The following is a 14,796-nucleotide window of genomic DNA, read 5'->3' as shown; positions in this document are numbered from 1 at the left end:
TCAGCAGACATGGACCACTCATACCAGGCCTGCCACATGAGCAATAAATAAGCCTCTTTGATATCTGAACAACTATATTGTGAAGCTTCTTTGTTACAGCAGCTAGACTTTAACTAATACATTCCCAAATAGGACCAAAACATATTACAAATACAAAACATATTAATAGTATAAATATAATTCTTTGGTCAGGATTTGTTTTCCTCATCTACTGAGTTCCCTCTATCAATCTCCTTGGCAAATTCCCCTTCTACATTAGTTTGGCAGATACTATTTTCCAATAGCATAGAGACATAACTAACAGCAGTTTTGTCACTTTGATATCCTAGAAATCTTTCAAAGGCTTCCAAGTGAACTAGGTCAGATTAGGGTACGTTCCATACACACATTCCAGTGCCCAATGCTGGAAGTGAGAGGTGGGTTTACAGAAGCCCATGAAATAGACTTGTATTCATGTATATTTATTTTCTAAGTAATTAGCACCATCTCTTTTATTTACACAGTTTATTTTGAAATATTTTTCTGAGACCTGTGATTTTAGTAGGGGAAAGTATCCATTTACATAACATGAAAGGAAACTAAGGCTCAGAGGAGTTCATATAATTCCCAAGAAACACAAGGCTCTATTCCGGGGCAGAGGTCACCAACCTTCCTTTCATTGTCTAGGACAGCATTCTCAAAATGTGGTCTCTGGATGCTCATGTGAAATGCGCAACTCCAGACTCACCAAATCAGAATTAGTTAGAGATTTGGCAGGAATCTACACTGCTGACAAGTGCGTCAACTGATTCTCATGCAAATTAAGCAAAATACTGTCCTAGACAATGGACATACCTCAGGCCAGCTTAGAAACATCTTATTAGCATGTGAGAAAAAAAAAATCATTTATAACATTTAATCTAATCAAAGCTGAATCCCAACATTCTTCCCCCAGAATTTTAACCTTGCACTAGTGTCTTCGACTATTTACCAACATAACTCGGCTCTAGCAGCTACCGTGATACCTCTATACAGGCTTAAGTGTGAACAAATCTTTTTTTTTTTTAATTTGGTTAAGAAAAGGCTGGATTATTATTTCAAAAGGAACTTCACAATATATAAAGGGAAAATAAAGCCAAAGAACCCCCAAAGAAGAGAAATTAATTGACAGCTACAAGCTTGTCCTAGTAGGGGAAAGCCTTACTTCTTTTCCTCAACTCAACCCTGTCTGGTGAACCCTGATCCAAGGCCCACCTTTCTGGCCAAGCTGCCTTCGATGCCCTGCTTTCTTCACAGACTTACCCCTCATCTCAGATGGGTGCCAGATGTAATGTAGGAGTTAGTCTGAAAACCGGTTTCCTGTGGAACAATGTTCATTAGCTGTTCTTCAGCTGCCTTCTACTTTGCTATCCTATGGTCATAGCGACTGTGCCTCTGTGCTTAACAATATGCTTCAGGGCCACTGTCCATTCAACACGTCACTCCACTGTAATGTTGTAAAATCAAAGAATATCCATGCTAGGAAATGACCATCTGCAGTAATCAGCTCCCACAGGGCTGCTGTGTCGCACAACTCCACGGGCACTAGTCACATTCTATTCCATGGAAACAGGGCTCATGGAGGTCATACAGGCAGATGGCACCCCTTGAGCTGTGCTACTGGCAGTACTGCATAAAGTGGTTCCTAAACTGTGCATCAGAATGACTTCAAGAGCTTGCCGCAATTATGGATTCTGGGCCTCTGCTCCTTCTCTGCTCTCCTTTCTCTTCCCTCTCCTGGAATTGGGACTAGATGGGGCCCTTTTTAAAAAGCATCAGTGGGGCTTCCCTGGTGGCACAGTGGTTAAGAATCCACCTGCCAATGCAGGGGACACGGGTTCGAGCCCTGATCCAGGAAGATCCCACGTGCTTCAGAGCAACTAAGCCTGGTGCCACAACTACTGAGCCTGCACTCCCCACGAGCCACAACTACTGAGCCCATGTGCTGCAACTACTGAAGCCTGCGTGCCTAGAGCCCAGGCGCCACAACAAGAGAAGCCATTGCAATAGGAAGCCTGTGCACTGCAGTGAAGAGTAGCCCCCGCTCTCCACAATTACAGAAAGCCCGTGCAGCAATGAAGACCCAATGCAGCCAATAAATAAAAAATAAAATTAATTAATTAATTAAAAAAATAAGCCAAAAATCATTTTTAAAAAAAAGCATCAGTGGTGATTCTGATGATCAGCATGGTTTGGGAATAAATAATCTCATCCAACTCTCCCATTTTGCAGGTGGATGAACTGAGTCTTCCAAGGACTAGATAACATATCAAAGTCACACCTAGCTGGTAAGCCAGAGCTGCAATCAGGTCCCAGATCTCAAGACTTTCAACAGGGGCCTTTGTCTCCATTATTTAAACAACAAATATCAAAAACAAAGTAAAACTAAACAACAGCAACAAAAACATTACTAGAAGGGTAAAAAGTGGTGAGATGTCTCAAAGTCAAACATGAAATGCTATTTGTATTCTCCATTGGGTGGATCACTTGTACCATGACTTGCTTCCACAGCAAACGTGGTCCTATTAATGCACAAACACAAAACTGTGGGGATGTACTGAGGAGTGAAAGTTCAGAGATAAGAATTTTAGGGTCAAAGGAATAATTTTAAAGAAAAATTGGCTCCCCTAAGGACACCTATCAAGATAGGTATTGACGAAGAAGTTTGCTGGCTGCCCTGGGCTGGGTGACCTCCAAAAGATCACCATGTTCAGGGTCTGGCTCTGCCAGGCAGACTTGGGAGACAGATTCGTGCCAATCTAATACTTAAAAGCATGATCAAGGAGCCAGAGGGCCCACTTACTATTTTACAATGGGAGGTCTTCTTGGCTTGAGACGTATCAACAGTCTGCCGCTCAGGAATGGGCACTTCTTCCTGGGAGGCAAGGATACTCCAAACACCAGCAGCTGGCTCCACCAGAAGTTGCTTTTGGAGCAAATTAGAACAAAGGGAATGAAATGCTCTCATGCCATATTTTCTTCTCCATGTGGCTTTTCCCTGCTCCAAATAACTTCCTTTGATAAGGAACTTTGTAGAAGACAGTGGAAGGTACCAGTTTTGACTGTAGGCTTCAGAGCTTCGCAGCTCTGGGTTTGAATTCTGGCTCTAGTACTCATTAGCTGCCGCACAGTCACCTCTCTGAGTCTCACTTTTCTACCTCAAAGGAGTAAATGAGAAATTATGCACCATCAGATATATACTTAAGAGTTTAGAAAACGGTGGCTATTTCTGCTGTTGGTAACACGAAGAGGAGCAGGAGAAGGCATAACAGGCAGTAAAGCACATGTGATCTCCAATGCCTCATTAGGGAGAGAGTACCTGGTGATGTTCTTCACTCCGAAGATACCCCCTCCTTTGTAACTGTTCACATTGCATCAAAATTAACTCGGTAAGTACTGACACTGACCTGTTAGTCGTAACATCAACTTCCACTTTATTCTAAGTGTATTTTTCAAAGATTCAATGTTCTCTTTGCCCCGAACAATGAAGTATTGCTGAGATATTGCCCACTTCTCTGTTTCCACTTTTTAGACCAGGCCTACTTTCTTAGCTTGGCTTTAATAATTTTTTTTTGGAGGGGTGGGGGGGACATAGAAAGGCAGTAAACCCAGAACAGCAAGAGTTATAGAGAAGGAAAGGGGGATTAGGAAGGATGCCAAGCAACGCCAAGTGAAGTATGACTATCACTTAGAGATAAGCCAAAGAGAGACACAAGTCCTCAGGCAGGTGAATCCACTTGACAAGAGAGACTCTTCTGGATGTTCGAGAAGGAAAATCCTGTGCCTCTGAGTCACGGATGGGGCAGAAGATGACGGGATTTATCTGGCTACCTTCTACCCGACCCTTGCTTTCCTCTGGTCAAATTTCACCCCACAGGGAGTTAACTCTCCTGCATTTCTGGATTGTATCATCTCAGTTCTTCAGATGCTCTTGGGGTCTCATTGCAGGCCCCATGGTTTGGTACCTCATCCAGGTCCTGAAGTGGCAGTGAGAGCCAGAAACTCTAAGCAGGGGACTGGCGGGCCAAGCAGCACAGTGACAGGCACAGGCAAGGGCCCAGTTCTCCCCGGGCAGGTGACTGCTGGTCCCCTGGGCTGTGAGTGCAGGATGCAGTTGGCCCAGATAGATCTGAAAAGGCATAGAAAATGTGTGTCTGATACATTCATCTCCTCCCCTCCCACATATTCAGTCTTGGCTTTTCATCAAGTAGAGTTATAATCTATAAGAAGCTTCTGCTTCAGAAGCTGGTATGTAAGCAATGAGCAATATTCAGAAGAGCACAAACTTTGGGAAAAACCTGGGTTTGAAGACAGGCTCAACTACTTAAGAGCTATGTGACACTGTACAAGTTTTCTGACCCCTTTGTGCCTCAGTTGTTCCATCTCCTAAACAGGTTTGAATGATCAAACCTACCTCATACCATAATAAGCACACCTACCTCGCAGACTTATTGTAGGAATGAATGTACTTACACACACAAAATGATGAGAACAGCACCTGACATGTAATGAGGGACATAGAAAAAATATTTGTTGTCCCTCACATCTGTTCCACTGTCTCATATCTGATTTCCTAGGCCCTCTGTCTTGGGGCCCCATCTCTTTCTTTCCACTCAGTCTCCTGGCTAGCTTCCTGGTCCTGAGATAAGCTTCATGAACTTAGCCTAGTCTGTCTCTCTTTGCCTTAACTGACCTTCCCCCTCCTTGGATATCTCGTGCTGCGGATGTACAGTTCTCATCAGCCTCTCCTTTGCCACCACGCTCTCAGTCCTGGTCTGCTCAGTTCTGTTACTGCCAAATTTCTGGGATGACAAGTATGAAATTTTTGACGTGTTGTTTCAGACAGTGCAAGTACTACCAGGACAATTTTATGCAGGTCTTGGAACTCACAGCTCTCCCAAAGTAAATAAAAATGCTAATTGGCTGTCTGACTACATCTCTCAAATCTCATGAAGAAAGCCCACAGCCCTGCCACTTGACACCCCAAAGATGAGCTTGTTAGCAAGCTGCTGATGAAGAATTGCAGCTATGAAATGACGGAGATCACTGTGACTAACCATTTCAGAGCTGAGTCACTAGTGGCTAATTCACTCATAAGGGACGGCAGCAGCCACACAGGATATGATGCTAAAACAGTGCTTTATTCCACACAATGAAGGACGATCTTCGTTTGGATTCTAAGCTACTTCCCAATTCCCTTACTCCTCACCTTGATTTAATAAGAAACTGCTACATGGCTTAACACCACCAGAGTCAAAACTCTGTGACATTCAAAATGTAGTGGATACAGAGCAGCTAGATCAAAGACATGAAAGGAACTCTTAGAAAAATCACTGTCAAAATACTTAGCAATAAATGCCCACAATTGGTAGACAAGCATAAAGAGTATAAGGACCTTTACATAAGGGTTTCTGTAATTTCTCTTTGTGAGATTTTACAGTCATATGTCTAACTAGCCAAGTTTAGTATTCAACTCATGAGTGAGCAATTATTTCACTACTTCCAATTCATTAGAAGTTTCTCTACCTCCTATGATCGGAGATGAAAAGCTTGACATTCGTTCTACGAACTTGTGAGGAGAACATCCAGCCCAATGTACCCCGTCCTTCATAAAACCCACACGCAAAGAGACTCCCAGAACCACAGTGTCATTGCTTGTGGCCATCACTCTATATCTGTCCCCTCTCATGCCTTGTCTCATATCTTCTCGGTCCAACTTTTTACACCCATGATTGCTGCAGCAAGCAGCTGTGCGCAGGTGTAACCTGACAGAATCTCTCCTCAGCTGCATCTGGCATCTCTCGCTTTCTGCTCAGGGCCTTCAGTGCTGGCCTCCTGGGAAGGTGACAGGCACTCTCTCAGCAGTTCTAGGGCATGCACAAACCTGGACCTGCAAGGGAGTTAACAACTCATGGGGCAAGTCTTGACCAATGGGGATCAGGAGCTGGTGGATAAATGCTCTCCTCTCCCATCTTCTGGCGGACAGCTCTGCCTCACTTCTCAGAGGGTCACAGGGGGAGCAGACCCCAGTTGCCCATAGTGATAAGTAGCTCGATAATAAAGCCTTGACTTGGCTTTCCCTCCTTTGCTGTTTCCAGTCCTCCACTTCTGTTCCTTAGGATAATTTCTCAAAATAAACTACTCACATGTAACCTCTGTCTCCAGCCCTACTTTTGAGGGGTGTAACTAAACTAAGACACCTCTGCTGAAAAATTTTTCTCTCTACTGTATCAGTTTTACACATTGGATTCATATCAATGAAACTTAAAGTATTCCTCAAAGCCAAAAGTATTACAATCATATAGGAGATTACCCTAGGTACCCATCTACTCCAGAAGCCCTATCAAAGTGCCTAGGTCCATAAGCAAACCGGAATGGTACATGAGAAGACTTGAGGTCACACATTACAGATTGGGTTCCCCAGAAGGCAGACTGCACCAGAGTTTGGTATGCAGACTGTTTATGCCCTTGAGATGAATACCTGAGAAAGGGAAGGGAAGGACACAAGAAGGAATGGATGGAGAAGTCAAGTTGTAATGCAGCCCAACAATGGCCTCACCTGACCCCACAGGCAGCCCTAAGACTAAAATGGCCTGCCAGAATTGTCACGCATCAGACTGAAATAACTAGGCTTTCTCACTCTCGTATGAATCGGTATTGGATGTGGACCACTCCAGGAGTGGGTGAGACCTTGGATGAATGGCTCTCTGCTGCTGAAACAATCCCTGAAGGGGATGACACTGGAGGCCCTCTGCTGAGTGCATTCCCAGAACCTGGGCCAACATCTTCCCTGAAGGAAGATGTCCCCCAAGGAACCACTGAAGAGCTGGTGGAGAAACTCAGCCCAGCAAAGAGAAAATCAGGAAAGACATAGAGGCTGTTTCCAAATATGTGAGGAGCTCTCATGTGGAAGAGCAATTTGTCTTCTATGGATAGAACTAGGAACAACTGGTGAATATATGCTTACAGGTAGGAAGATTTCACCTCAAAAGTGAGATTTTTCATGTAAGGAGAGCTACCTAAAGAACTGGGATGTGTCAGTAAGGATCTCATGCAGATGTAAAGCAAAGTCTGCATATAGAGCAAATCCAAGAGAGAATGTTAAGTTCCTTTCCAACCTTGAGATTCTCTGATTCCAAGAGTCAGAGCAATGCTCACAATACAAAATTGTCACTTATGCATCATTCATAGGCAGCACCATCAGCCCTTAGGCACAAAAAATAAATATGAAAGTTCTATTTGTCATAGCTACGTGAGGAAATAAAGTTGAGAAGCAATAGGAATACTGACGAGTGACTACAGACACTTCCCAACTTCCAAACGCCCAACTCACCAATAAACATCTGTTCATCTCCCTACATATCTCCCTAGCTAGCTAGCTGTCTCTGCCAATGCATCCACCTGTTTATCCTCCACTCTTCTGCAGCGAATGAAATACTCCAAGTATACTCATCTCCACCACTGGGCGACAAACCAAGATCTTTCTTGTGACCAGACAGCAGGACAGAGCTATCCCAAGGCAGCTCAAAATCTACATATCTAAAGCCATGCTCACCTCTCCCTAGCCCACACCCCACTCCATCCCATATTCTTTCTATAATCCTTTATTTTGTTAATGGTGGTCTATTAACGCAGACATTCCAAGCCAACAATATTGGAGTTCACGAGTTTTAGAACCAGATATACTTGATTATGAAACTGACTTTTCCCATTTACAATACCAGACGTGAGTGAGTCACATAAATTCCTCTAAGCCTCATTTTTCTCATTTATATCATTGGGATAATACCTATTTCATTGGGTTATTCTGCAACAAGAGGATTCTATTACAGAGAAAAGTTACCATGAACTGCAAGAAGAGGACAAAAAAGAGAGGCTATCAAAGACAATATCATCTTTTCTTTCTTTTTTTTGCTTGTTTGTTTGTTTGTTTGTTTTTGCCAAGAATTGGCCCAAAGTCCCTAGATGATAGAGGAAAGTCTCCTCCTCCATCATCCTGTGCTCTCATACCTTCTTTCTCTTACCCTCGTACCTTGTTCTGGTGTACCTAATGCTAGAAGATGAATTAAACAATCATTTTCAGCATCATGTCTATTGGAAATGCATGCATTCCAACTTCCAAACAACCTACTTTTTGTACAATGGCTGGTAAATGGGCAACTGTTCAAACTTGAAATAACAACAAAAAGTCACTGTAAGTACGTATGTAGCTGCACCTATGGCTTCTAATACTCTCTCCAGGCCCCTATACTAAAGATCAAAGATACACATTTGATCAAAACTCCCCCATCACTTCACATCAGTGTTCTACCAACCAGCAGGATACTTTCTTTTTCCATCACAGCACCCTAAAATTGCCCAGAACCTTTCATCGGCTGGAATATACAAAGTCTTGATCCTAGGTTTCCTTAACATAGATGCCTCCTGGACATCTCATTTATAATACTCTACATTCTTATTATCAAATCCAATATGCACTGTTTCACTTTTGAAGTTCTCACCACCCACAGCTGAATGTTGATTAATATGCTTGAGCCTCACCATAACTATTCATTAAAAGAGGCTCTTGGCCACTGGATGGCTAGATGGCTACTCCTTTATAGACTACAAACTTTCTACTCCCTCCACATCCCCCTCCAAACTCCCACAGCATGAGACCATTGATTTTATAAGAGTGAAACATTGTGAGTTTTAAAAGTAATACTATATACTATAACAAAGTAGCAGTGCATCATCCCACACAGTTCACAATCACCCTGAGCATCTTTTGCTAACTCATCATGTGAATGGTTGTATGTTCTTCTCAAGCACCATTAATAATTCTGTATATACTGTCTCCTCTGTAGAAAGAGTCTACTTTTGCCTTGTCTTCTTTAGGAGAAAAAAGAATTGTCCCTAGGACTAGTAACCTCAAAGTGCAGTAACCATCATTCATTGAAGAACAACTCTGTGCCAAAGCTTTCATGGATAACATCTCACTGAATCCTCAAACAACTCAGTGAAGCACACGCACACCATTTTGCAGAGGGAAAACCTGAGTCCCAGAGATCCTGAACTGTGCAGGGCAACATCACGGATAACTCAGCTCCAACCTCCTCTGTCCCTGTGTGTCTCTGTTCAGGTTTGCAATTCTTAGTAGTGGGAGCTGGCAGTCCACCAGAAGCACAAATGTTGGGAGAGGTACCATTCCCAAAGGAAGGGATCCTGGGCAGACACACCTTTCTTGAGTTCTAGTTCCTTAATTAGAGGCCCCCTACTTATTTTTTGCTTCTCTAACCAAAATGTAAGAAAACAGAATTCAAGGTAACTGCACATTATGAAAAAACGATCATCTTCAGAAGAAGAGTCACACCTACTTTGCTTCGGTATGGGGTACAGATTAAAATGGAACCTCCAACCACTAGAAACAGCACAATTGTTTCAGATTTCCCCTGCCAAAAAAAAAAAAAAAAAAATCAAGCCCAGTCTTATTCATCATTCATAGAGCTAAAGTTTAATCTGTCCACTCCTCACATTTACTAATCCAGTGGGCATGGACAAGTTGCTTAATCTCTCTAAAATTCCCAGTCCCCATCTGTAAGATTAGAGGGGAAAAGTACGTATTCATAGATTTCTTTAGGGGAGATGAGAAACTGGACAAGAAAATCCCTGACACATGGTAAACACAGCTGATGGTTATAATGACTGTTTTGATGGCTCACTTCTATTAGGAACTAATCAAGGTACCTAGCTCTTACTCATTCAAAATAAATGGTTTTTCCATATTACTTAATCTCCTATGTTTTTCTCACCACTCAGGTTAATATATTTGCCTTTTTTGAATGCTAAAATATGTTACTGGCACTCTGAAAGTAGAATCTTCCTATTTAGTGATGTTCTTAAAATGCTGTCTTTTCTTTTTTAACTTATTTTATATTGGAGTATAGCCAATTAACAATGTGATAGTTTCAGGTGCAGAGCAAAATGACTCAGCCATTACATATACATGTATCCATTCTCCCCCAAACTCCTCTCCCATCCAGGATGCCACATGGCATTGAGCAGAGTTCCCTGTGCTATACAGTAGGTCCTTGTTGGTTATCCATTTTAAATATAGCAGTGTAAAACACTATATCTTATAATGAAAAGCAGTGACAAAGTGTAAGACTGCCTTGACTTTAACAGGTAGATAGTGTAGAATGTGGTGGCGTGCTGGCAAGAAAGCACTGATCTGGAAATCAGAAGATGAGGATTCCATACGTTCCCTTCTCTGTTGGGATTATTCACTATGGAAACCATATAGGGGTGTTTAATAGACTCGAAACCCATAACAAGCTTAAATTTCTATCCCAGTTTAACCATTTTATTTTAGTCGTCAGCTTCTCCTAGTAGAGAAGGCAAAACTTTTCTTTTGTTCATTAGTTCATCCATCTATCCATTCATTTTTTATTTAATTCAAAAAGAATTTTTGAGTGCCTACTGTATACACAGCAATGAGGTATAGATTTGTGACAAAAGAAAAGCGTAAAAAAGACCAATGGGAGTTCTGAAGAGCAAAACATTGTGTAGGGCTGACATTAACTATTCTACCTGAAAAGGCTCTTGGGGGGAGGGGCATTTAAGCTGGCCCTTGAACAGTGTTTGGCATGCAACTGGTGCTCAGTAAATATTTACTAAATAAATTAGTTATTAAATCATTCAATTAAATAGTGAATTAGAAAGAGTAGGTAAGATTTCAAAAGGTAGACACGGAAAAGAGGATCAGTATGGGAAAGGCAAAGAGACAAGAAAGTGACACCAAACACATGAGACAGTAAAATCTTCTGGGCTTCCAGAAAACAGATTACCTGTGGGAAAAGGTATGACCAGTATAATAGCTTGTAAATGCAAGGCTTTAAGTGAGAGACTTAAGGAGTATTGACTATTATCTTAAAGGAAGCAGGGAGCCACTGAGTTTTTAAAATAGATGGTAGATAGAGACATACTTAAGGAATAAGCATAAAGGCATGCTTGAGGAATACTGGTTGGGTGGTGGTATAGCGGACAGATGGAGAGAAGAAAGACCAGAAGAGAGACATTAAGATGGCAACTCTATTGTCTACACAATATCCCCTGGAGGATTTTTTTAAAAAAAAGACTGGGTCCAGTACCCTGTTTTGCATTGTGTCTTGTGCTCTTGCAACCAGGTCCACTTCTTAGAGGCTTATTATGAAAATACACAAATGGTGGTTCATAGTATAAACTCAAAACTCTTCTGATATAAACACTGAGGGAAAATAGGAGAAAGTGCTACTTACAAATCTGATCAGAATAAATCTGGAATGAAATATTGTCATTTTGCAAAGAGATGAGGCATGACTAATGAAGAACATGCATTAACTGGCCATAATTGCTGCTAAAAATTCACACGACATTAAATTAAGTTAGTTTAACCTTAAATTGAGTCAAGAATGTACACAGAATAATATCGTTCTTCCTCCAATCATCCATGTTTAATGTAACTAACAGTATAACTATAGTGGCACTCTTGGCACATGGCCACACAGTCATCTTAGAATTTTCCAAAGGCAGCTCTTTAAGCAGAGAGAGAAACCACATTAACCCCTTGCTAAGCTTCCCATTGATTATTATTTAAAACTACGCCATGTTAGCAAAGCCCATAAACAAGTCAAAAGACAACTTCAAAATTCTCTAGCTACGTACTTATTTCGCTAGAACATCATTTTTACTGAAAGATTCATGTGTAACCAAAACATCTAATAACAGGTTAAGTAAATTACAAAGCACCCATTTGGTTAGAATAACTGAACTTAAAAGATACTAAAATTTCTATTTCAAGGGATATTTTGCCTGATGTTAAACAAAAATTTGATCTGATGCCATCTATAAAAATAAATGTATAAAAATATTCATAGAAGAAAATACAGAGAAGGAAATGCAGCAAGATGTTGACAGCAATTTTCTGAGTTAATGTGCTTCTGAGTAAAATTCCTTTCATTTTTCTCTTTTTCAAATAAGCAGCTATTAATTTTATATTAAAGTCCAACTTAAACAATAAATGGAGTCCTTCTACCAGGAGCTGCTAGTTACTCTAGAAAACAGTAGAGCTGGAACTGGGACTCAAAGAGATTTCTGCAACACAAATATAAAGGTTTGGTTTATGAGCCTGTCACAGTGGGTAACACATGGATAGCACTCAATAAATAGTCAAAGAGATACAGCATAGAATAACAGGTCAGTCTGAGCTGTTCCCTTTTATAAAATTTCAGTTGGTTAGCATGATGCCAAGCAAAACACATAATTGGTTATAAAATGTTAATTTCTACCTGATTGTTGTAGCAGAACTGGTAGAGTGAAAGCCTGGGGAAAATCCAGGTGTTCTTCATTAGCTATTTCTTGGCCCTACATTTGAGCTTAAAGTTTTCAAAACACAGACCCAGACACTCTAGTGAAGTTACAACATAGGGAGGTGGCTATTTTGGATAGCCTGAACTCCCCCTTTCACTAAGGATTTATAACAGTGCTTTTTTGTTTTACTTTTTGAAGTAAATACTTCAATGTTTTAATTGCTTTCCCATCTTCTTAAATAGTACCTATGGAACTTCCTTGCAGACTCTAGTCACTCTTAGGATCATTAGTTACTGCATTACCATATAATACAGTAAGTTCTTAATGAGATTCTCACACCTCAAATGCTATGATTTTTGAGTTGTGAGTTTTGTTTTATCCTTTACTTGCAGTTTCTGAAATGTGCGTTGCAGTGTCACACTTTTATACTTTTTTTACACACGTTTTCTCTTTGCCCAGAACACCTCCCAGTAAATTCTTGGTCCACCTATTAAACTCCTACTTATCTCTCTATCTTTCCGTAGCCAGCTTTCCTGAGAGTTCAGACTCAGTTACTCCTCTGTGTGTACCTTATACTCCTTGATTGCTGTATTAGCTTACCCCAAAACCCAGTGGCTTAAAACAATAAATATTTATTATATCACACATTTTTTGTGGGTCAAAAATTTGGAAGTGGCTTAGCTGGGTGGTTCTGGCTCCGAGTTTCTTATAACATTGTGATCAAGATGTTGGCCAGGGTTGCAGTCATCTGATGGCTTGACTAGAGCTGTTGGATCTACTTGCTGGCTAACTTGGGCTGGTCGATAGCCGAAAGCCTCAGTTCTTCATCAAGTGGACCTCTCCCCAGGTCCACTTACAACATGGCAGCTGGTTTCTCCCAGAATAAGTGATCCAAGAGAAAGAACAATAAGAAAGCCACATTGTTTTTTATGTTCTAATCTCAGACATCACACACCATCATTTCTGCCACATTCTATTCATTAGAAGTAAATCACTAGTACAGCCTAGGCGTAGGGGAAGGAGTCCAGCTTTATCTTTTAAAAGGAGAACAAAGACTTCGAGGGTATACTTTAAAACCACAAAGATTGCTCTTATGGCATTATAATTATTTATTTAAACACTTTCATTTTTAGGTTGTTTTTTAGGACATCCTTAAAGCATTGACTTTACCCCATATAAAAATAGAGATCTGGGCAGTGACTTTAGTGAATATAGAGGAATCAAACTGAATCTTACCTCCCACTTATTAGATGTGCATCTGACTTTAGTCAAGTCATTTAGTCTGAATCTCAGCTCTCTTGTCTTTAACACGGGGATTGTAATCATCAGCCCTGTTGTTAGGATGAAGTGGAATAATACAGGTGAGAGTCTACCGCAAATTGCGAGGTATTGTACGTTTACGTTCGTACTGAACCAGGCAAGAGGCAGTCAGTACTGCAAGCCCGGTGTTAGCAGAGCCTGGCTTCCAGAATTTACTGCCTAGTTTACTTATCAGCCACTGCCCAAGGGCCCCTTTATCACCTCTCCTCCCCTCTCTGCCTCAGAATGTCTCCAAGCTTGTAACATCGAATTCTGCACATAGTAGCTAATCAGCAAGCCTGTGCTGTTATTCACTGTGATGCTGACAGTTGCCCTGGTTTTTTTTTTTCATTTAGGGTAAATAGCAGTATTTCACAAAACAGAATAGGAAGTTACTAGGGGAACAGGATAATGAATGGTTAAGAAAGAGTACAGGTTCCGGGAAAGGACAGTCTTGAGTTATACACTGCCACTCAGAAGCTTTGTGAACTCTGAGAACTCGTCACACCTCAGTTTCTTCATCAGTAACACTGGGATAACAGCACTGATTATTTGACAAGGTCATAATGAAGATCAAAGGAGATAATACATGAGAAGCATCTCAAATACTGCCTGTCACATAGTAAGTGCTCCATTAATGTGTATTATCATTCATCATATGATTATGATTATTATGAAATGGTTCCACCATTAACAAGGGTAAGGTGCTCAAACCCATGGAAGGTGGCATCCTCCTGCTTGCAAGTCCCATTCTGCACACTAAGGTGACTTACTGAGTCCAGGAAAGAGTACTCTTCAAGGCTTGCCTTGCCTACCTGGGTGGCTGTCTATCTAAAACAGCCTGTCTGGCTTGAGCTGTTTCCATTCGCTGTCTTTATGAGCCCAGAGGCATGCACAGCTATGAGCACATTTCAGAAATTTGAAAAATAAACAATGAAATGTCTCATGCTTGCCACACATGTATTTTTCCTACCATGATTTAGGTTGGCTGGTTCTAAGCCATAAAAAGTTTATAAGAAAGAAAAAAAAAAAAAAAAGAATGAAATTTGCCAGTTTAAAACTCTTTAACCCCAGCTCCCAAAACTTTCCAACTCAAGGTTAAGATGTGAACCAATGTTCCAACCAATATGTTCATGAAAGATTTAATAATTA

General features: G+C 41.0%; 1 protein-coding gene across 5 annotated transcripts in view; it reads right to left on the bottom strand.

The window, feature by feature from the left end:
* Window positions 1–14,796, bottom strand: part of CPQ (carboxypeptidase Q) — a 514,519-nt gene that overhangs the window by 245,688 nt on the left and 254,035 nt on the right. The window contains exon 5 of one of the 5 annotated variants that reach the window (XM_057734220.1): window positions 3,607–4,147. The exons of the other annotated variants lie outside the window; for them this stretch is intronic. Coding sequence (XP_057590203.1) covers window positions 3,932–4,147 — 216 coding nt within the window. The 3' untranslated portion in view covers window positions 3,607–3,931. Of the gene's footprint in view, window positions 1–3,606; window positions 4,148–14,796 lie in introns of those variants that run through there. 5 annotated transcript variants of the gene reach the window in all.

This window comes from Hippopotamus amphibius, chromosome 5, assembly GCF_030028045.1.
Source record: "Hippopotamus amphibius kiboko isolate mHipAmp2 chromosome 5, mHipAmp2.hap2, whole genome shotgun sequence".
In the NCBI taxonomy this organism is placed as follows: Eukaryota; Metazoa; Chordata; class Mammalia; order Artiodactyla; family Hippopotamidae; genus Hippopotamus; species Hippopotamus amphibius.
The sequence above is the reverse complement of the archived record's forward strand: the minus strand, read 5'-3'. Positions and strand labels throughout refer to the sequence as shown.